Source organism: Thunnus albacares, chromosome 21 (assembly GCF_914725855.1).
Source record: "Thunnus albacares chromosome 21, fThuAlb1.1, whole genome shotgun sequence".
NCBI classification, from domain to species: Eukaryota; Metazoa; Chordata; class Actinopteri; order Scombriformes; family Scombridae; genus Thunnus; species Thunnus albacares.
Genome location: NC_058126.1, coordinates 23,591,007 through 23,614,377, shown reverse-complemented (window position 1 = coordinate 23,614,377; position 23,371 = coordinate 23,591,007). Strand labels below are relative to the sequence as shown.

General features: G+C 41.1%; 1 protein-coding gene across 5 annotated transcripts in view; it reads left to right on the top strand.

Annotated features, from left to right (window-relative positions):
• The window catches only part of zcchc2 (zinc finger, CCHC domain containing 2), a 27,972-nt gene extending 4,784 nt beyond the window's left edge, over positions 1–23,188 (top strand). Inside the window, exons 2-15 of one of the 5 annotated variants that reach the window (XM_044339582.1) lie at positions 362–482; positions 873–943; positions 4,322–4,393; positions 5,253–5,353; positions 8,025–8,128; positions 10,127–10,189; positions 11,774–11,834; positions 12,062–12,185; positions 13,839–13,906; positions 15,306–15,382; positions 15,955–16,083; positions 16,630–18,270; positions 18,756–18,897; positions 19,712–23,188. In XM_044339582.1, the coding sequence (XP_044195517.1) occupies positions 362–482; positions 873–943; positions 4,322–4,393; positions 5,253–5,353; positions 8,025–8,128; positions 10,127–10,189; positions 11,774–11,834; positions 12,062–12,185; positions 13,839–13,906; positions 15,306–15,382; positions 15,955–16,083; positions 16,630–18,270; positions 18,756–18,897; positions 19,712–19,760 (2,823 nt within the window). In that variant the 3' untranslated portion in view covers positions 19,761–23,188. Of the gene's footprint in view, positions 1–361; positions 483–872; positions 944–4,321; positions 4,394–5,252; positions 5,354–8,024; positions 8,129–10,126; positions 10,190–11,773; positions 11,835–12,061; positions 12,186–13,838; positions 13,907–15,305; positions 15,383–15,954; positions 16,084–16,629; positions 18,374–18,755; positions 18,898–19,711 lie in introns of all 5 variants that reach the window. The other 4 variants (XM_044339583.1, XR_006399753.1, XM_044339584.1 and 1 more) reach the window with 4 other exon arrangements.
• The last annotated feature ends 183 nt before the right edge of the window (positions 23,189–23,371 follow it).

Below are 23,371 nucleotides of genomic sequence, written 5' to 3'. Positions count from 1 at the left end.
ATATAATAACTCCTCTATGCCTTATGATTGTCAGACAGTTATGCTTCACACATAGCTCGGCTGTTGTTGCATTAGTACATTTCCTTTGCTGTTGTCTCATCAGAGATCAATAAGTTTACTGCGGGCTCTTCAATCACATTCACTGTCTATGCCAGAACTATATCTTACAGTTACAGAGAAGCTGAAAAATATACCAGAAATGATTGTAATACTATAGGGGAAACAGTAATGCATTTTGGCAGTGTGTCTAATGATTAGCCAAACATGAAACCTGTGAAACACATTATAGACGTGCTAAGGTCAAAATGTTTAAGGAACCAGAATGAACCAGTAACTAACTTATTGTGTCTTTGGTCTCCAGGAGCTGATGGGCCCAAAGGTGGACTACCTGCCCTCCCCAGCTCTGGGTTTGGGGGAATGTACGGACTCCCATCCTTCTTGCCAGAGCCGACGCTCCAGCCGCTGGGCAACACAAAGAGAAGGTGAGTGGAAAGAGTGCACATACTATACATTATAGATGTCATTATATGCTGCAACAGCAGACATGGGCTTTGTGCGGTTGAAATGCAACAGCGGTTTGTGAATCCAGAGGGTCATTAGCATGTTTGATTGACAGATTATTCTGAGAATAAAGACTGCACAATTTAAATGGTAAATCTGGACAAATAGAGAGTCAATAATTGAACTATAAGCTCCCACAGTCATCCCATAGTTTTGTCTAATTATTTGAATTGTCTTTCAGTAGACACATACTAGTTAGTGTTTGAAGTCTACATTTAGAAAGTCCTTGTGTCTCTGCTGCTTTTTTACTGCCATATTTGTTCTGAGAGTGTTGTCATACAGGTGTTTATTAAAGGTGTCTGTCATTGCAGCGGTGCATATAGAGGGAATTGTGCTCAGGGGCATCTCTCGGACCAGAATAGACAAGGAATACAACTTTGAGGTAGGTAACCTCACCCCCTACACACACACACACACACACACTTCTACTTAAAGTGAAGAGGTTTGGGGGAAGTGTTCAGCATGTTTCTTTGGCATCTTCAGTTGCCTTAGTGTTCTTGCTGGGCACCAAACACACACTTTCTTGCTTCCTGCTCTGCTGCTAACACCTTCCTGCGTGAGTGCTTTCAGCTTTGGGATATAGCCAGTTTGCTGCACTTGAAAGCTGCAACAAGCATTTAGCATAACAGTGGAGTGTAACAATGATATCTTGATGATGAGCCACAAAATATTCTGACTAATGAAATTGAACAAAGTAAACTTTCAAACAACTCTCCTCAGAGCCACATCAGTGGCTTTTAACAGAGACACAGCCAGTGGTATTTTCACACAATCTCTGTCAGTCCAAATCTGTGTCCACACACTGATTTTTTTTTTCCACTACTTGGCTGACCCCTATTTAAAGAGTAGGAGGTTCAGGCCTGTTCACCCTGCTGCAGCATTGTTTAGTTTATACAGTCTTTACAAAGCATGTGGTGATGCGTTATTTATCAGTCAACAACTTGTGCTGCCATCGTTGTGCTGCTGAAGCACATGCAGCTCAACATGAACCCACCTATTCACTATCCACAGCCATCAGTTGAGAACAGCCTTTATATACTAGCTTGTACACGAAGTGGCTTTCTGACAGTGATCTGCTACTTGTTCTTTGTCTCTGTGGTCATTGTGCTGGTTTCACCAGTGCCAGCCTGGAGGGAAGGCTTTTTTATCTCCAACATGGTGACATTTATGGTCAGGTTGAACAGGGTGACTGCTGTGATGTAGTTGTAAATCTAGGACTAAGGGTGAGGGGGAAAAAATCGATTCTTCGTTGCATCACAATGCAGACGCGGACGATCCTGCATCGATTCACAAATGTCAAAAATTGATTTTCTAAATGTTAGTTAATAACGTGACGATAGAAAGAAAAAGGCAGAACTCAGCTGTGAGGGCAGTGCAGCACCCAGACAGTCTACACTTATCTTGTAGTTCATCTTCACTAAAGACAGCAGTAGGGAGCATTTTGCTGATTTAATGACCAAATAATTACCTTTGCGAGATGAATGTGAAGTATATTGTGAACTTTCAACACCATCACTCACGTTAGCGGAGCAGAGCAGCGATCGGCAGTGGCTTTTAACAAACGAGATGAGAGCGGCTGACCAACACACACTGCAACTTAAACCAACTCTGGTGAAGAAAAGAACTCGGTGCTCAGTCTGTTTCACCTCAAAAACCCTGCACCCGCCCAGCATCTTGTACAACGATGTCTTTCCCCGGAGCTAACGGAGCAGCAGAGAGGCTGCTCTCCACTGCTGGAGACATGACGTTAATAACGACACAGCGGAGCACTCCACCTCCCCCTCACTTTGTTATTCTCATACAGCCAGGAGACTGTAAGATGCTTTCAAATGAATTCATTCATTCATTAATGTAGGTAACTTTTTAAAATAAAAAGGCATTTATCTTATCTGCCAGTTATGCTTCATATTGTATTTCAGTGGACTAAGGACACCAGTGAATGGTTTGGTGCACAGTATACTGGAGCAAGAGATTGAAAATGCCCCCCCCCCTTTTTATTCATTCAATATAGCACTGGTTTTAAATCGAGAATCGATTCCGAATTAAATTGGACACCAAAGAATTGGAATTGAATCATAAGATTCCCACTCCTATCTAGGACATATTTTTTATTCATTTCCTCTCCCCATCTCTCCCAGTCAGTCAGTCAAGTGCCAAGCTGGTAATAGCTCATCACAAATGATGTGCTCGTTCACTCCAAAATTAATATTTTCCAAACACATATTCACAAATGGGAGTATTTAGTGCTCATTTACAAAAGGGAAATTCTGTAAGACAGATGGAGAGGAGAGACTCACAGTCCTGTTGGCTCTACTGCGCTCCGACGGTGGAGCCAACAGCACTCACAACAGTGAGTCGCTCTCTCACTCTCCCATCTGTTTATACTGGACCAAACCACAAACACACTCACACACACATTCACACATGTATTCACACTAGTTGTTTTCATTTTTTTTACCGTTTAATGTAATGAATATACTGTATTTGTAGATGTGAATAGTGTTTATCAGTACGGGAGTTGGGGCTGCTGGTGCTACTGTGACTATCTGTGTCAATTAAATACATGATTGAGCCAAAAGTGTTGGATTTCTCTCTGCTCCATTGTGATTTATAAAAATGGTTCCAGCATTGTTTGGATGGATACTGGTCATCATGTTAATTCAAGTGGACTTTTTTCTGTTGCCGAACATGTTACAAAAGCTAGAACACTGACCTCATGTCTAAGTGTTACCCATATTTTCCAAGTTGGAAACGCAACTTCAAATGATTGATATCGTCCTCTATAGTCTCATTTTAAAAGTAACGGTGTTTCATCAGGAACAGTGATTGATCAGTATCTGCTGATAGACAATCTTGATCCAATCTTCATATATTTTCCTATATAATGAAGCTCCACAGTTAGTGTATAGACTTTACATCGCTGTACAAAATTCCTAATACCAGAAGTCCAGCGATCACGTTCTTGTGGTCATTAAAGCGAATAGAAGTGTTGGGTCGACATAAAAATGAGCAAATCCAATCAAGTATGGATAAAAGATAAAATGAGAGAAAACATCCTGCCCTTTATGTAATATCCGGAGAGTCATACAGTTACTCATAGTGGTGAGAAACTGATGAGCTCATACAGAAAAATAAATATATGTATCACATCTCCCTGTAACCTTAACTACTTGATGATTTCTCACATCTTGAGTTTGTTCTTCCTCTTTTATGTAATTTTGTTTGGTATGAAGACAAGTCTAGAAAAGTGCTTCAACAGGAATATTTCTGCAGTGAAAATGTAGCTATTACATAACTTGTGTACATGTGGCTTCTGAAGGGCGTCACCAATGTCATATCTACAGAATGATAGACAGAGCTGAGAAGCGACACATGTGTCGGTGTGAACTTACCGAACGGGGAGTTGAACTGCTCTGATGTCTTTTCCCCCCACTGTACTTGTTATGTTCGGGTCATTATGTTGTTTGTGCCATTATGTTGTTATTTGAGTTATTTTGAGTTGAGTTATTTTGGTGGTGGTGTGTGAGTTGTGCATATTTGGTGCTTATATGTCTTAGATATCCCCTCTACAAAAAAATGAAGAACTAGTTCACTTAAAAGAACATGATGTAACCTTCTCTGTTTAGATGTGTTGTGTATGTTGTGATTTTATCATTACATTGTAGCATGAAGTTCTAGCATAGCTCCAGTCCCTGTATGATCCTGTGCTGTCTCAATGTGGTCTGTGTAGTGATGGAGAATGTCCCTCGTTGTGTTTCAGGTGAAGTGGTCTGACTCTTCTTCTAGTAGTGTGACCAAAACTCATCTGGAACTGGAGAACTTCCTCCTTAAGGTAACCACTTTTCATTAAGTTACAATTGATTTTTCACCATTTTAATGCAATGACAAAATTGGCAGAGGTAAAGGTCTTACAGTCAGTCACACAGACAAGAAAATGTACAATTTCAACTTAACTTCAACGTAGGATTTAGGCTCCAGTTTCAGTAAGATGTTCCACAATACTCTTAATCTCAGTTTAAATATAGATTCAGCTCAGATCAGTGTGATGAGAGTTGATACATCTGTTGTTGGAGTGTGTCATAGCATTGCAGAGAGTCATTGTCTTACTAAGACCAAATGTTACAGGCAGAACTTTGTATGGAATGATTGAAACAAAAGCAAGAGCTGATTTCAAATGTTTAGGAAGTAAACAAGAAAATAAGTAGGACAAGATTATTATTTAAAATGAATAATTGAGTGATGTTTCTTGCTGCAGTGCAGTCATCTGCATACAGTGTTTTTCTATTCTATTCTGTTTTACAGAGTTCAAATAAACCACCAACCCACAGGTGGTTTCACTTACTGTGTCTGATTTTATGATCTGGATTTCCAATTACGAAGCAATCGGTCCAATTTAAGACGCCAAATTCTCAGGCTTTAAGAATGATTCACAGCCAAAAAAGCTGCACCCAAAGCCTACCGCTGTTGGTTTTAAATCTGTCTCAATATTGATATAAGGCCAAGATTAAACAAACTGTGTCACTGAAATGAAACTACATTTCATTCTTCCTTTGCTGTATAAAACTATGTTTGATAGCAGATTGGACAACTTAACACAAATTATTTCAGCTCTTATTCCTACAGGTGGTGACTGCTTCATGTGTTTCTCATTGTATCTTCCTTTTTGCCAATTTCCATCTTTCTGGCTGCAGCTTCCTAAGGATCAGTGCACTGAGTCTTTTGAGAAGGGCATCCTGAGACTTCTGAACCAGGGGGACCAGTATGAGAGCAGAGAGGTGGAGAAGAACCTCAGGTACAACCACATTTAACCTGGATATACGCCAGCTGTGTAAAATAATGTGGACGAAATGATCGGAGAAAACAAAACCACAGAAATGTCCTCTTACTGATAAATATTAATATTTGTTATGACTAACACTCGTTTGTGAAGAAGTGGATAAAAATCAACATGTATTCATCCATTTATTTCCCTCAGTGAGTTTCAGCGGCCAGTCATCCTGCAATTTGTTTGACATTTCCATCGTTAGGTGGAGTTAAAACAAATAAATCCTCACTCCCTTTAACTATGCACGATAGACTCGTCTTGACTGTGCGCTGTTGTTTGCCTTCTCTGGCGTTCCTTCTATTTATGATCACATGAAGAAATTGCAAACTGCAGCTCCGGCCGAAGACAAACCGCGGTCCTGACTGCGGTCATTTCATTTAGTTATTCTGAGTTCTCTGAGGATAAGAGGTCAACATCTGTCTCCTTTTACCCCAAAAACCCTCTGTGTTGGGGTCATTTCCTGTGTGAAATAAATTTGGATTACATTCATAGCGTCTCTCCCGACAGCGTTTATTTAGAGGAGGACTCGACACCGTGCTTTCTGCCGTCCCGAAGCAGTCAGTAGAATTTTTGAATAGAAAAGTTCTCAAAGATTTTTCTATAATTACTGAACAAGAGTGTAATATGTTGTGTCAGGTGTGCGAGATTAGGGATCTGATGTTTTGTGTGTGTGTTTGTGTGTGTTTCATATTTGGATGCGTAGTTCACCACTGAGAGGGCTGAAAGGCAGATTCTTTTTAAAAGGCAACTACACCCTTTCCTGATGCCCTCTTACACACACATGCACACACACACACGCACACGCACAGTTCATCAGTTTCGTTTCATTTAAAGTGAAACTGGAAAATGAAACCTATCTGAAGTGCTTTTCATCACTAGTGATCCTTGTATCGAGCTCAGCTGCATTGTCATCTTTGCTGTTTGCGCTCGCAGGTCTCTGGCCTTTTGTATCTGAGCTTTAATTGGTGTCAGGGGAAGGCTTTTGACTATGTATTAGTTTAATTACATCATATTGGCATGGTAAGAGGCGTCTACATGCTCAGGGCCAGTGTTCTGTTGTTAGATTGTGGTGACTGAAAGCAAAACACTCAGTGTTGTGTTGTTCACTGTGAAAAGTAGATTTTTTTAATGATTTCAATGTGATTCTGATTGGATTCTCTTCTAAGAGATGCAGCAACAAATGCTGAACAATACATTTTCCCAGTTTTAATCTTGTGTCTCTGTGTTAATTGTTCATTTCTCTCTTGTTATATACCAAATACATGTCAAAACATCAGTATCAGAGGTTTTTTTACATCAGAATCCCTGTCTTCTCTCTTCTTGTAAAACAATTTCAAATGTTCAAATGATGATGACTCATGCTGCACTCAGGGGTGTTTACAAAAGTTCATCCAATCTAATGACTTTGGGTGAGTAGCTCGCCACAGAGGCCATGCGAAACCTCACTGTTTGTGTGTTGTAGTTGCTAACAGAGCAATATGGAGAGAGATAGGAAGGGATGTGTGTTTGGATATCAGTAGGCAAAAACTTTGTTTTCATTTCCAAAACAATGTGGCTGAAGTATAATTCATTCATCTCTACCTCGCCCTTCCTGATCTAACAACAGGTGAGGGAGGGAGGTGTGGAGCCAACAGTCCTCTGTAGCTCTGTTTCTCTCTGCAGCTCTGTGTCGCACTAAATTCAAAGGCCCTATAATATAATATAATGTAATAATTTAAATATAAAAGTCTAAAGCCCCTTTTGACCAGAATGTTGCAGGAACTGTGATACCAGATGATGTAATCTCAGGAACTAAACAAGGAACTAAAGTGCCTTTTGTGCATTCCTGTCTATTCCTGTGTGGTTCATGCTAATTAGACCCATGGTGGATTAAAAAACAACGGCGGTGTTTGAAACCCAGTTTCCACACATAAGGAAACAACATAACAGTCTTCCTGTTGTTTGTACCGTTGATGACTCTGCTGTTTGACTTTTGATGTAATGAATGAATGAAAAGGAGAACAGAAAACTCCAGAGCGCCTGTCTTCATAATAAACCATCAGCCGAGTGTTTGATGCTTATTTATTTCTGCTTTAGAACATAAGCGGCATGAAACAATCCGAAAATAAAGTTTTATTTCTCTCATTCACCGGCTTTGTTCTCACCACTGCTGCTCCCTCTCTATTATTCCCTCGTGCTCTAAGCTCATTAGCACCTTCTATGAGTCGGGATCCCAACAACAAAGCCCAACTTTGTAAGCATCATCCTAACATCGATACACGAAACAAGTTGAAACAGCCATGGCGTCTGTGTTTGACCAATCAGTGACAGTTTACCCTCCAAATCCCCCCATAAAGTTCCTAAACTTTTGGAAAGTACTACCCCCGGACCAGGAACTTTTTTATCACCGGGAACTATTCTACAAGAATTAAATTTAGTCCCTGGTTCCTCAAAAGGTTCTTGGTCCCCTGGGTAGGTTCCTGCAGTGGAAATGTCCTATAAGTGATGAACTCTACGTGACTAGGAATGGGAATTTGATATGAGGGAAAAGAAAATGTGTGGATGACTGGTACCTAGAGAATTCAAAACATGAACAAATAATTTTCTGACCACGTTTTGCTGCCAGAATTTGAAGTATTCTCCACCTCTCTCTCTCTAGGGAAAGGTTCCTGTCCGCCCCTCCAGTTTTCAGACAGACCAGAAAGGTCTGCAGCTTCTTCAATTGTGACTCCAGTTACTCTACGAAACCGACTTGCTGCAGATGTAAGTATGAGATGAAGAGAGAAAGTCCATGTGGTCTTCAACAGCCGAGCATGTTTCCTTTTGGACATGCTGCTTTCAAAGTCAGCCCTTAGAATGGAGCTTTTCTGTTGTATTCTATAGAAATCCCACTGATCTGACTTCCTCACATAGATGTTGTACTCTCTCACTCTTCTGCTCCTCCAGGGCAAGCTGATTTACTTTCAGCAACACAATCTCCTTGTTAGTTCAGATTACCAGATTCCAGTTTAGTAAATAAGTACCGGTAATGTTGTTAGTCTTCTTAAAGTAGCAGTGTCATTATATTTCCTCAGCACAACAATATTATTAAAGTGTCTTTCACGATGATCTGAATAGTTGTTGATAGGTGCTTTGCTACCTGTTTTTAAGCTGTTAACAGATGGAAAGTTGTCAACAGTTTACAGTCATAGTTGGTCCAAGAGATCCAACAGATATGGCAGCGGGCCAGACATGAGCAGGGGTGCACCGAGGACAGTGACTCAGGATCCTGACATCCTGGCAAAATATACAGATTTGCCTAATTCTGACTCTGAACTCTTTCCTTTTTTTATTGGCAGAGCAGCAGTATACAAACATTCCGTCACTTTCAGCGGTTAAAATGACAAAAGTCAACGAGGGCGGATCATATCAGCTCTCTAATTAATGTCTAATTCTGTGAGAAACTTGATGGCGGGCCAAAACTGAACTCAACAGTTGTTGGGTTTGTGTACTCTGCAGCTGGCGTCTGTCTGTACTCGACCAAAGATCATCTGTGTGGGATGAACCTCCACTCTGTAACTTTGTTGTTTAATTGCAAGTCCCATTCTATAGTTCCACTTTTCATCCATATCAATAATTTGAGCTCATCACCATAGTATTTTTGAAGCAGGACCTTCTGTATGTGGAACAAGTAGCTTGTGAAAAATATGTGCCAGGGTCAGAAGGCTACACCTATTGTTATTTCAATGTGGCAGACACACATTAAATCAACATTACATATCTTCGGCCGCTATGTAAATATGAGTATTGGAGCGGAGTCGATGTTGGCAGGTCTCCAATAATAAAGGACTCAGATTGGGATCCAGGCCAAAAAAACTTGATCAGGACATCCCTAGTGGGCATATTTTACAAATCCATCATGGTTCAAGATGGTGATGGAGTAAAGCAAAATGGCACCCTGCTCTTTTTTTTTATGTCAAGGATATTAAACTACATAGAAAGTGATGCTTTTGCACCTCTTGCTGCCGCTTAGGAAATATAAATGTACAGTTTTGTTTCTTTAACACCCGCAGCCGGGTGAAACAGCCCGCGGAGGAGATATGAAACACCTCTGCTGACAGGATGTATCCTGTCTGTCTAACAAACTCAAAGAAAACTCTACTGCTCCACCCACTTGGCAGGTTCATTAAAGTTTTAACGCTGAACTCCTGAACTCCAGCCTTCCTAAGTTCTCTCTTCATGTATTGTCTTTCTTGATCATACTTAGCACAATCTATGATCGCATGCGTAATAGTCTCCTCAGCCAGCTGGAAAGAAAATATGTGCATATATCAGTGTCGGCAGTCGCCCAAAACGAGATGGAAAATCTCGGCATATCGGCGAAAAATCCAATATTGTGCATCCCTATTTTATACTGGATGGTAACTGGGAGAATCTTGTAAAGTAGAGTGAGTTATTACCAAAGTATTCAAAACTACAAGGTAGAAAGTTCAACTTATGCTCATCACATTCAGTCAAATCATTTTATTATGTCTTACCAGAACACAGCCTGTGATTCATTTTATTGATATGTGACTGTTACCTCCAGCATCTTAATATGCACTGCAAAGCCTCCTTCATCCTTCAGTATTCATCCATACTCTGCTCTGGATTACTGGATGTTGTGTTTTTGTGCCATAAAGGAAACCTGGACTGTCGTAAAATCTACAGCAACAACTTTCACCGAGCCATGTGTCCCCAAAAATTGAATTTTCACAAACCAAACGATCTTTCTCTCTATAGGCAACTGCCAGCTGGGAAAGGCCTACCAAGGAGACTGCTCTGATGCCTCCAGTCAGGAGGAAGGTGAGAAGAAGTGACATGATTCTACAACTCATTTCCCACAGCGATGCAGACTGATCCTAGTGTTTTCTTCTGCGGAGAGTAGAGCAGCAAAAGGGACAAAAGAACTTCACAAGAGCATGTATAATCAGTGAATGAGGCCTAATTGTGCGCACAGACAAAGCAAGGAGCGTCTGACTAACCACAGCAGCGGCCGTAGCTCGGGCTACATAGTAAACATGAAAAGCTAACTTGTGTTTATTTTTGGAGGTCGTTTGGAAAAGGCTGAGTGTGTTTCAAATCCTCATATTTCACAGCTATATTTGCCTGATCATGTGCTGGACTGCGTTCAGCACAACCAGCAATAATCACAGCCTTGACCTGACTCATGCTTGCATCAGAATTGTTAATGCTAGAAGATCTTGTGAGCGTTAGTGTTATATTCAATACTGTTACTACTAATGTGAGCTGATTACTTGTTACTTTTAGGGTTAGATGTTTTATTTTAGCAGCAGTCTTTAAGCAGGCTGATTGTATTTTATGTTAGCAGTGCTGTAGAATGAGCGTGGAGGCTAAAACAAGACAACATAAAATCAATTGGTAACCTTTATGTATGGAGAATTGTCATGAATAGCTTCCCAATATCATGTTCAAAGTCAGAGTAAAGCGAGATAATACAGTGTGAAACGTGCATGTGTGATGCTAAAAACACCCGCTTGTAAAAAAAAAAAAACAGTGAGCCTCATGCAAGAAGCACTCGTACAAACATTCTTAAAATGCACATACGAGTGATTTAAGAACATTTGTGGTATTCATCAATTTACTTAGAATTTTCTCCGAGGTACAAAGGAAACTTACAAGTGGTTCAGAGCTGTCGTACGTGTCATGAACACATCATCTCTGCCTGTGTGACTTACTATTATAATGTCCTAATTTGAATTAATTAGGAGTTTAAATATGATATCCAAAAAAATACAAAAAAAACTTGATGCAACATTTATATTGTGTTTACCATTTTTTCATCATCATGACTGCCAATTTATTTAAATGTTTTTTTTGGATTTTATGATCTTTTTTGGCATATTTTAGTGCAGCAACTTCTACATTTCAGTAGATGTTCTGACAGATGCCTCTTTTATTTTCTTATTCCTTCTGTTCTGTATTCCTCTCACATAATCACCAAAAGACATCATTGACTTAAAAGAAAAGACAATTTGTATTATTTTTTTATTTTTTATTTTTGATCTTATCTTCAACAATGACAGATTTCTCTTTAGTATTTAAATTATAATACATTAGTATCTCACTTGAACTGCTGCTTTAACCCAAGTAGCTTAATTGTCAGTGGATTTAAGATAGAAGCACATTATAAGAGTTCTTAGGAGGGTTAGTGATGCTCATGTGATCGCTGCTTTTTTACATCTTCAGATCTGTCAGTTTTAATCCCAAATCATTTTCCTTATCAGAGTCAAGCATCTGAAACACTATTTCATTATGGAACAGTAACATGTGTGATCTTCAGATGATAATAATATCAAAGTAGTTTCTTGTATTGAATCTTAAGTCACGCAGATAACAGCTAACAGTGTTTTGTTGATGTCCTTTCAGATTTAGAGTCGTATGTTCAGGGACACAAGAAGAAGCATGGGACCAAGAGTCCGTGTCCAGGGTGAGTAGACTGTCTGTGGTCTGGTCTGTGCTTCTGAAATGTTTTCATCCTCAGTATGAACGTTGGACAGAATAGAAAACAGCTAATTGGTAAGAAGACTGTAAACATGTTTAGTGCCATCATAAATGCACAAAACAGCTGAACACTTTCTACTCAACTCACTCTCTTTTTCTGTCCCTTCATGTCCATTCAGTAAAAACTCTGACAGCTTCTCTCTGCTCTGCCAGTCTCTCTAGTGCCAAAGGCCCCCAGGGGGACAGTCGGAGGGGGGGCCACACTACAGAGCTCAATGGTCCAGCAGAGAGGAGGAAGAAGGGCTGTACGCTGAGAAGCAGCCAGGAGGCTGAACAGGTGAGAGAGAGTAGAGAGCTGAACAGCACTGAGCTGCAGGACTACAGATACTGTATGTTCCTTCTGCTGCTTTAACTTCAGAAATCAACTCGCTGGAAGTCTGTCACATGATTAGCAGTGTTTGAGAAAGTCACATGTAGCTTTTCACACAACAACATACACATTATTTGCTGAGCTATAGGAAAGCTTCCTTTTCCTTTTAAGGAATTAAAGCCAGTAACAAAAGTAGCTTAATTACTAAAAGTCTCCTTCAGTCAGTTCTAATAAGGAAGTCAGTTGTCATTGTCATGTGATTTTGTGCTGCAGCTATTTTATAACTATGAGGCTACATGTGCACACTGTGCACAGAGCATTCTGTAGCATTTTATCACAAGAAAACTACAACAGCCTTTAATTTAAACAAATCGTTTCAACATTCTTACTCTGTTAATCCTGTTAATCTGTTCACTTATCTAATAACCTGCATATTTTACATTTATCACAGTAAAATGTACATGAGTAAAAATGTACTGATATTTTAAATCAGTTTGTGTAATAGTGATGATAATAATAATATTAAAAATAATCATTTCCAGCACCAAACTGTTAACATGAATAAACTAGAAAATAATAATTACACATTACCTTGATACCATGATACAGTTCTCGTAGGATGTAGCAGGTTTCATTGTGTGGTTTAGGGATCAGTGTATTGAAGAGAACAGAAAATCAGTTTTTAGGTCAAAAACAACTTGAAATCACTGCCAATGACTGATAAGAGAATTAGTGGGTCATGATGTTTCCTATCGAGGTGTTCTGTAATCAGGAGGATGAGAACACACATCAGAGTTTAGAGACTGCTGAGTGTTGATTTAAAAAAAAAAAAAAAAGCTAAATGTGTTTTTAAGGTATGGTGGTTTCCATGGTGAAAAGTCCTTGCTGGGTCAAGCTGTTTAGTGTTTCTCATATTGTAACAGCAGCGGAGGTATTAAGCAGTATTGCTCTAATGATTAACTCAACTGTAAAGTGCCTCCGCAGTTTACAGTTCAGGACATTTCCATGAACACCAGTTAATGATTATAGGTCGTAGTTACACAAAGGCGCGTGTGTGTGTGTGTGTGTGTGTGTGTGTGTGTGTGCGTGTGTGTGATTGGATCTGTCACACACTGCCACGTGAATGGGAGTACTCACTGCTAATCTCACTGATATAGGTCAAGACTACATGTGTGTGTGTGTGTGAGTGTGAGAGACAACACTCTGCTGACAAAGCATATCCCCTGCCCCCCACCACCCGCACCCCCCTTCACTCACACACACTCACACACGCACACACACACACACACTCTCTTTCCTGTCACAATAGAGGCTTAACACAGCAGATGCCTCTCTGTGCTGTTAGGCAGGTCTATTCCACACTTTGTTGTTCTAAATGTCATGACTCTGTTTAGTCCTTCTAGACCTAAAGAATATAGAAAATTCTTCCAGTTATCATAGCTTTGTTTACTAGTACACATTAAAGGTACTGTAGTAATTTTAGAACTGCGTAGTGACTCATTAATGCCAAAAATCCCTCTATCAGGCTCTTGTACCGACAAAACAAAGAATTCTCAACACTGTTGTAAAAGTTTTGGATAAAACCGATGAAGCTGTTCTGACTCTCTGTCCTCTTCATAGCACCAGGAAAGTGAGAAGAGAAGCCACCCGGTCACTAAAACCAAGAGCAGAGTCCTGCCCACAGACAGGTAGGTCAGCCGCTCCGACTGCTACGCTGCAGCTAGCAGCGCTACAGGGTGAAACAGTAGAGTATACAAGGCAAAATCAAAACGTCATTAGCAATACATGCAGTTCTGAAAGATTCACGCAGGGAACACATGATCCTGGGTTGAATTTATGGTCTTCAACAAAATGAGAGACTTATACAATAATGACACAATTCTGACATTTGAGACTAAAAACTAAATACAACATCCCCTCTACATATTTCTTAAAGTATCTGCAGCTTAGGAGTTCCATATCAAAGACACAATATCACTCAATTCTTTGCCCATCTCTCTCCATGTTGGAAGAAGTGATAGTGCATCACTCCAGCGGTCTGTGATCTATAATCTACTTAAAACTAAATCAGAGGAATCATCAGAGAATAAGAGAGTTGAATAGAGAGATAACAAAAGATGAATGGGAGCAGATGTGGATGAAGCCCAGGTTCAAATTATTAACACCAGATTTAGACTCCTGCAGTACAAACGGACTGACCGTGTATACTTATGTAACTCCGTCCCTACTACATCATTTTGATGCCAACAGTCCAGACCGATGTGTGAAAGGCGATGCTGAAAAGGGCGTTCTGGTTCACTGTTTACGGGTTTGCCCGAGGATCAAAGACTTTTGGAGAGATGCGCTTGGCACATCATCACAAATAGTTTCAGCTAAATTACCAGACTGTCCAAAGCTGTGTATTCTTGGTCTGTTTCCCCGAGACCCCGAGGCTCAATAACACCAAGAGAAAAAAAAAATTGTTTTCTCTCTTCGTCAAGATAAACATACAGTATCTGTCTTTTATAAAAACCCAGAATAACCTTCTATCAGACAGCGGATGAAAAAAATCTCTCACAGTCTTGCCATAGAGACATTAACCTTTGCTATCAAAGGAAAACCTTTAATAAAATATGGGAGAAATTCCTTTATTTTCTGAAAAGATGAAAGATATGAGCGGATTCATTGTCATGTTGAAACTTAATGATCATTTTACATGTAAGATGCCTCTTATATACTCCCAGTTAATTATGATTTTCATTCTTTCTTTTTTATCTGTTTTCATTATATTCCACATTATTATTATTAATGGTTGTTTAGGTTGACTATGTACTTAAATTGTTTACTAAACAATGTCTGTGTTATGTCGTCATCGCTGCTATTTATTCTATTTTATTTCTGGGTAAGTGTGTGAAGATAGTGGACGGAGGGGGAGGGAGATGGTGGGAAGGAACCAGGGTGTTTGGGAGGGATAGATTTATAGATTTGTATATGTCTGGATGTGCTTAAGTTCAAAAAAAAAAGAAAGATTTTTTTTTTTTTTCCATAATAGTCCCTGTCTGTTGACATCATTCTGTCCCTTTGCTTTCCATCTCTCCCTCTTTGCAGAGACAAGGGGAAGGTGAAGGCAGCTGCCTATGTGACTAATGGCGGTTTGGTCCCGGCTCTGGCCCCTCAGAGGAAAGGTCTGTCACGACTGGTTGCATGGAAGCTGTATTTCCAGGATGATTGTGACATAAAACCGTCTCCTCTTATAGAAATCACATGCCAGTGTTTAGCACTGAATGTTCATCCTGCTGGCTGAGCTTATAAACCATCTGCATTAAGTTACTTTTTCTGGCTTATTTACATTTATGAGTGTAAGATTAATCTGTTAATACATCAACATAAGAGAATCTCTCCTCTACATATATTTTAGTACCTCATAAAGTTCATAATCTTATCTACATAAGTGGTTTTGCTGATCAAATCAAAAAAACATAGAATAAATATATTATTTCACATTACAATCTCAAATCCACAGGTTATAGGGATATCTTCTCCATATTTTTCTAAAACCTTGTCGAATATATCAAATAACTGATTTTAAAATATCTATCGTGTTAGTGACAGTGAACAGAACGTACTGTGGTGAGCAGCACATGCACACCAGTAGCCTAGCTTTCTGTTAACACATACTTTGAACATATGCTTTCTTGGAGGGAAAACGCTTTCTCATTAGATGGCTTTGTAGTGTAACACACAGATGTTTTTGCAGATGGGGGTTCTGGCCCGGATACCTTTGGTGAAACATCATCAGAGAGCTACAGCTCTCCATCCAGCCCTCAACACAGAGGACCAGAGAGCCTGGACAGTGAGGACGACAACAACAAAGGTAAAACATACTGTACGTACACTTGTTTGTATTGCAGCACTCACTGACTGCCATGTAGTGTGATTGTTTGGCCACATGTTTTCTCATATTCATATTTTCATTGTCATTGAGATCTACTGAATTAGTTATCTTCAGCAGGAGTTCAGCTAGTTATTTACTCCATCATGATTGGATTTAGCTGCTGACTCATTTAATTCTCTTGGTAATTGAGCTTGTTATTCCACATATCAGTTTACAAAAATTGACTTCAGCTGTCCAGTTGGCTGTTTCTCTGTGACACAAACACAGGAAGTGCAACAGCAGCTTCTAGAGTGCAGACATTACTAAGCCAGAGTGCAGTTACTGCGGCTTGGACTGATCTTTATCTCCATTTTCTGGTTATTGCAAATTTAAATATCAGTTTTTTGCAGAAATAACACATTTTTATATGGTAAAACTGACGTCAAACGGTCAGATTCAGTTCTTTACTTATGTCATTTGTCAACTTTGTATTGTCCTCTGTCACAAAAGATGTTGGAAGAACCTGAACTGATCCTCTTCTTCCATAACTTCTCTTAGATACTGACAGCCACTCTGATGACTCCAGCAAAGGTCCAGGCCCTGACATGTTCTTCACTAACCAGACTGTTCCAGCTGTGGTGGGGGAGGTCTCCTCTGTCCATCCTCTGTCTCCCAACAACCACCAGGCCCACATGGAGTACCCCTGCCCAGAGACCAGCAAAGACTTCCCCCCTCTCTCCTTCATGCCTTCTCTGCCCTATGTGCTCCCCAATGGGGCCGCTGACCCTCCGCTTCCACTGGTCCCCCCTCCCAGCCAAAACATCGTCCCCGATGGGAAGCCCTCTTCTGGGCCGCTGATGATGCAGATGCCCCTAGTGCCTCCAGCCGTGCTAGGCCCTGGAATTGTGGGAGACCCAGAGAAAAGGGACATGCTCCAAACCTTTGGGATTTCACCTATCGGGCTCCACCCTGCAGGAAGCCCTGCTGTCCAGCCTCTGGTTCAGAGGTTCAAAACAGCTTTGTCTCACAGCCAAGGTGGCCCTGATGGAGTGTCAGGGAGCGGTTCTACTCCTGCTGCCCCGCAGGCTGCTCACCAAGCCCCTATAAGAGCCATCAGTGTCATGTCTTCTGGCCCCACGTCCTACCCCTCTCCTCCTCAGCCATCTCTGCCCTGCCAAGACCCGGCCAGCGTCAGCTCAGGCCTGCCCTCCTCTCTGCCACTAGTGGAGACTTCACATGCCAAGCACCCCGGCTTAACATTACCATCTGGCCTGCCTTCTCCCTACACTATGCCCCCTGTCCCAACCTCCGTCATGCCCACTGTAGGAGCACCTGCAGTCACTGGAATAGCTCCATCTCCTGGACATTTACAAGCAGCTGTTCCTCCAGCTGTGCCCACACACACCCCTGGACCTGCCCCCAGCCCCAGCCCAGCGCTTACCCACAGCACGGCACATAGCGACTGTATATCGTACAGCAACAGCAGCGCTTCCTGTGGAAGTGCCCCTGTTGCCCCTGGCAATCCTATTACTCTTCAACAAACCCAGCAGCAACAGGTGGCCCCCCAGCAGCCAACACCACCACCACAACCACAGCAGCAGCAACAACCGATGGGCTGCGGGACCTGTGGCTGTCACAACAACTGCGGCGGTCGAGGCAGCAGCAACAACAGCGTCAGCGGTTGCCAAGCGCCCTTGTTCTTCCCCACCCACCAGATGGCAGCAGCAGCACGCCAGGTGTTCAGCGTTCCACCACCTCTCTTCCAGCTCACAAGCCTGTGCAGTAACAGCTACCTCACCCAGGCCCAACCTCCTCACCAGGCCAACGGTGCTGCCACCCTGCCCCCCTTCTTCCCGACTGCTCCGCCTCCCGGCCACCCTCCACCCTACGGCCCCCTCCACACTCACCCTCACAGCCATGCAGACGTACCGTCACACATGCTAGGCACCCAGGCTGCAGCAGTGGCAGCCGCCGCAGCCGCAAACTACAACCTCCAGCAGCAGATGGCTCCGGCGGCATCGTTCTGCCAACGCGTCTACCAGCACGTCTACCCGAATCACCTGGGGATGCTGCCCGCTGCTACGCTGGGAGGCGGCGGAATCAATAAGAAGAACGGGAACGTGTCCTGTTATAACTGTGGTGTGAGCGGACATTACGCTCAGGACTGCAACCAACCCTCCATAGACTCCACGCAGCAAGGTAACGCAGCTACACGGAGCAGAGAGAGACAGTGGACCCCTTAGTTTTCCTGCCCAGCAACCCCCGAGCAGTCATCAGAAAGCCCAACACTCGGCTCAGACAAGTTAGGGTCCATTCTCACCAAGTGTATTTTGAGCTGCTTTATTTCAGTTCTGGTGGATTCATATTGTAACAAATAGAAGTAAGAGGCTTGAAAATGCAAGTCTGGATTCTCTTCCAGGACGCCTGTATTGCAGTGTGGTAGGAGTCAGAACAATAATCTGAACCAACTGCAGAAACAAACTGAAAATGTAAGGGGTTAGTGGTAGAATAAGACAAATACTGACATTGATTACCAATTGGAAGCTACGCCGACTACACCTCTGCCACCAGATTGTATCCTGACCGGTTACAGTTTGTTGTCCCAGATCCTCCAAGTGCACCTGTAGCAGACAATAAGCAGAAGTAACCAAACTGAAAACCTGGTGTGTTTGCCTCTGTTCTAGGAACATGTAGGCTCAAGGAAACCTATTCAGAAACTGAAAACCCCCAAGCTCACTTGCTCATGATTAGCAGGCTGCAGGTTCTCCACATGGGGCCGCTGTTCAGCCCAGTCACACCAGTTCCACACCTGCCAGCCTGCTCCAAGTAGGTCTATCTGCAGACGCACAGTACTCTACATGACACACCCACTTTACTACACGACACACCCACTTTACTTTAAGCGAGTGTGTTGTGTAGAGTACTAGTAAGTCTGTAAGACTGCATTTAGACCCTTCTCGCCTGCTCCAGCCAGAGGAAATGAAAGTGCAGCTTAGACTTAAAGATGTAGAAAGATGTAGATATGTTAGTGTCGCCTCCTACAGGCGATTACAATAACAGCTGGATAACTAAACATACTGTTATTAGCACAACTTTCATTTCTGCAGCTGCTGTTTTGTGTGTGTTTCTACCTCTGGTGCATTGTGTAGCGCCTTTGGGACTGTCTCATCCACTGTGTGAGAGACACCCTTCGATGCTTCCCATTGAAAAGTTTAGTGAAGTTTAGTGAAGCAGCTGTGCGGTGCTCTTAAATTGGTGGTGGGGAAGTTTAGCAGATTTGCCAAACCGAGCAGTTAGTCCTCATGCTTGAAGCCTTCGCTCTTCTAAAACTAAAACATACGGTTTGAAAACACTGGAAATTAAATCTTATGTTTGGCTAGTCAAACAGCAGAAATCAGAAACTTGTTGGCACTTCCTTGAAAATGATGAGCAGAAATGTAAAAGTCTACATAAACAACAACAGTGAAGTTTGGGGTCATTCCATTCTAGACAAACCCAGACAATATTCAAGGCCATAACTGACCTTTAATTATGTTCAGACTATCATTTCTTCAACTACTGATGGAATATCCTTTGTGTGTGTTTGGATGCATCTCTGTATGTGTGCATGTGGTTGCTCATGTCGGTGTTTTCATTGCAGGTGGCTTCCGGTTAAAGTACGCAGCCTCCCACATTTCAGAAGCACTTGATAACGCTGACTGAAGAAGAAGAAGAAGAACGGATGAAGGTTCCTCTGCTCTTCCCAGGCACTGTGTGTGAGCAGTGCACTGACGCTTCTGTGTACTTCAGGAAAAACAAAACAAAAAAAAAAAACATTCTCAAAGAAAGAGTGACCTGCCAAGGGCTCAGTGGACAAAGCCTAAGTACTTGTGCCTGAGAAAATCTTGTTTCCATGGAGATGATTTCACTGTCTCGCGCACACGAACAGTCCACGTGACTCCCGGTCCCTTCCCTTTCAGTTTGTTTTTCATATTTTTGCACTGAGGGTTGGAAAAGATTAACTTATTACTTAATTATTAGGAAGATCAGAAATTTTTGAGGATTTGTTTTGTTTTTAAAGTGGAGACTAGTCTCAACTAAAAAAAAAAAGTTCTTATACACTTATTTCTAAAACAGCGTATTTATGCTTTTTCCTCATTATTACTGTTCATCTAGGATTTTATTGTCTGAGAATTGTACATCAGTTTTCAAAGATTTAAACAAGAATCAAAAATGTAATGTAAGCGAAATGGATTTTATGTTTGTTCATTTTCAATCTTGCTGTAAGGTTTTGAATGTACACCTTCTCATTTAAGGAATCTGACTGTATCAAAGTGTATGGATCTCTCATCCATTTTGGCCACTTGATGTATGTTATGTTGGATGGTAATTGCTGCTTTGTAATTTTTATGTTTTTCCGTTTTTAAAAGTTGTTTTACTTGGTGATGTGCACTATAGCGAAGCAGGAGCACGAGTGCACTAAAACAGTCCTCACTACAACCGCACAGATGTAAAGATTCATTGATTTTTTCATCTGCAGAATCAACATGAAGGAGCAAAACCGATGAGAAATACAGCATTTTGACTGTTTTAGTATACTTAAGTGTTTCAGGTGTGAAACAGCTTTTTATGGCTAACGTTTTAGAGTGAGTGAGACTTCTCAGTGTTCTAAATTAAACTGCAGATACTGTAGAAATACGACAGAAGAGAAAATCATTTCCTCAGCCCACTTCAGTCTCAGTCATCGCATCTGTTTCAGAAGATATCTGCCAGATTGCATTGCTACTTTCCCCTCCATTTTTTTTCTTTTCCTTTCCTTTTGGGGACCCCTGACCGTTTCTCTAAAGCCACTATCGGGCCAAAATTTCCACCTGTACACAGAAAACATACCTACAAAATTTATTGAGCACATCGGAGGAAGCTTTCCGTTTTGGATACTCCATAAGCTTTGATAACCTTCAAAACAGGACATGACATTTTTAGCCACTACTGGAAAGTATCTAAAGGCCTTGGCATGTTTCAAACCAACTAGGTTTCTTCTGTCTTTTGCTCGTCTTAATAGTCTCGACGCAAATTAATACAAATAACGCCAGTGCTGCAATCTTTCAGACAGTTTCTCATTATAAGCATTAATGGTTGTACACACATAACCTGGTTACTTTTACACCTCTGCACACACTGACCAATCACTGTGTGAAGTGGGTATGAATGTCTGCTCTTATTACACCACTGGAAAGCAGGTTTCACATGCTGGTAAAGGTTCACTATGCTTGACAGGAAGTAGTTTGTACAACATGCTGTATGACCACGTCTGAAGTTTTTCTAGGTGTTCTGAACAGCCACGCAGGTGAAAAACCTGCCGACATAGATAATCGTTCAAATGTGAATAACGGTGCAGATGTTGGGACAGTCTCTTCTAAAAGTTACTAATGGTGTTGTACTTACTCAAAGTGACGAAGTTGTGCAGAAAATGAAAGAGGAGAGCTGCAAACACGGTCAGTTCCTGTGTAAACTGGGTAGAACAAAATTTAGATGATCACATAAGCGTTTTGTGTGAAGCATACTGAGGCCTCATGAATATTACAGTTGGGTGTTTGAGTGGCACCGTTAGACTTTCACGGTTTTATAATTTTTTTTAAATGTTGGACAATTCAGTACAAAAATGTGAGCTTTTGCCTTCATCAGTGTATGAGGTTCAGTTCTGATGGTTGATCCAGTTTTTAACTGTTTGGTGGATGATAATAGACAAACAGAATGGACATCAAGACATTTCTATTTCTATAGAAACAAAGCACTACTCGACTATCCTATTGTTATATTGATGTTATGTAGAGTTTATCTTATCTGACAGCTGTGTGTCAGAGAAATCCACCCACTTGTTCACAGCTGGTTCTATTGTCAGCTTATAAAAAACGGTAGAATGTTACAGTCTGAAGTTTCCACACAGGAAAGCAAGTGTGTAGTTCCTGCATTCATTTTTAAAAAAGAAGGGAAAATGAATACATCTGGAATATCTGTTGTTTCGATTGTTAAACAATATTTTTTTTCATCCGTAAAACCGACCGGCCAATTCGTCTTCGGAACTGAGATACACAGTGTAAACAGTCGGGCTGCCTGTAGTGTGTTCCCACCTTTGATTGGAAGCGATGAGCTCATAGAGGTTTCAAAAGGCTTTCTGGGAAACGTTCAAAATAATGAATGGAGGCCATGTGTGAGAAAGTGAAGTTCTAAAAGTTCTCATATCAATAGCTGTGAGACGTGAAGATAACATTGAACATAATGTAGCGCTGTGAGTCGAGTGTAACAAGATTCTGTGGGTGGTTTCTGTCCTGACCCTCCCTGAAGATTACCGAAAAAATGGTGGAAAATAATTTCCTTTTTTTAAAGCCATCAGTCTCCTGGTAGCACAGCAGCCATTTTCCTCAGTGATGCTCTCATTTGTCTCAAGTTATTGTTTTATTTTCTCATAATTAATGTGATCATACTGGATGTATTTTATGCTTTGTTAGCATCGTTTTGCCCACTTGTGTTTTTCCTCATCAGGGGGGAGTGTGTGTATGTATATGTGTGTGTGTGTGATGCCCAGGCTGCTCTTTGGTTGTGTTCAGCCTACTGTCAGTGCATTAGTTCAGTGAAAATCTATGCATACCCACTTTGTTTTGACAGAAATCTGTAAAGGACACGCTGTTGTCAGTACAGACAGTCTCCAGTTTGAATTTGAATAATATTTATGTCCCAAAAAAAAAAGTGTTTCCCATAAAGTTCTTCCTTTCATTTGAGACTTGAAGTGGGTCAGAAGATCCAGTGATCACGAGCAGTGAGCATCAATGATGTGGACCAGTCAGACTGTAAGTGGATGAAGAGGGAAGTCCCCGTGTAGATACTGAGGACGCACCGAACAACCCAAGTGTAGTTTTGTTGACCTTGATGGTTTGAAAAAAAAAAAATAAAAAAAATGCTGTACTGTACATTTGCAAGGGGTCACTGCTGCCACCCTCAGTTGTAATGTTTACTGTACTCTTTGATATCTATGTACTGGAAAGGTCAAATATATTTCTAGAGCGGAATTTGGATTTTATGCAAATTGTTGATCTGTTTTTTTTCCTGTAATTAAAAGCAATAAATATAAAAATGTAAATGTAGTCGTGTGTTTCTGAACAGTTTCTTTTATTTATGTGAGCTGCTGCTTCACACACTGGGACAGATTATTGAGTTCCTAGTCGGATAAATGGACAAAATAATGTAAATTTAAACAAATTTATGGCACTTTTTGACATTAAAATTATTGTTCAGCTTTTTCCTGAATGCTAAATATGAATAA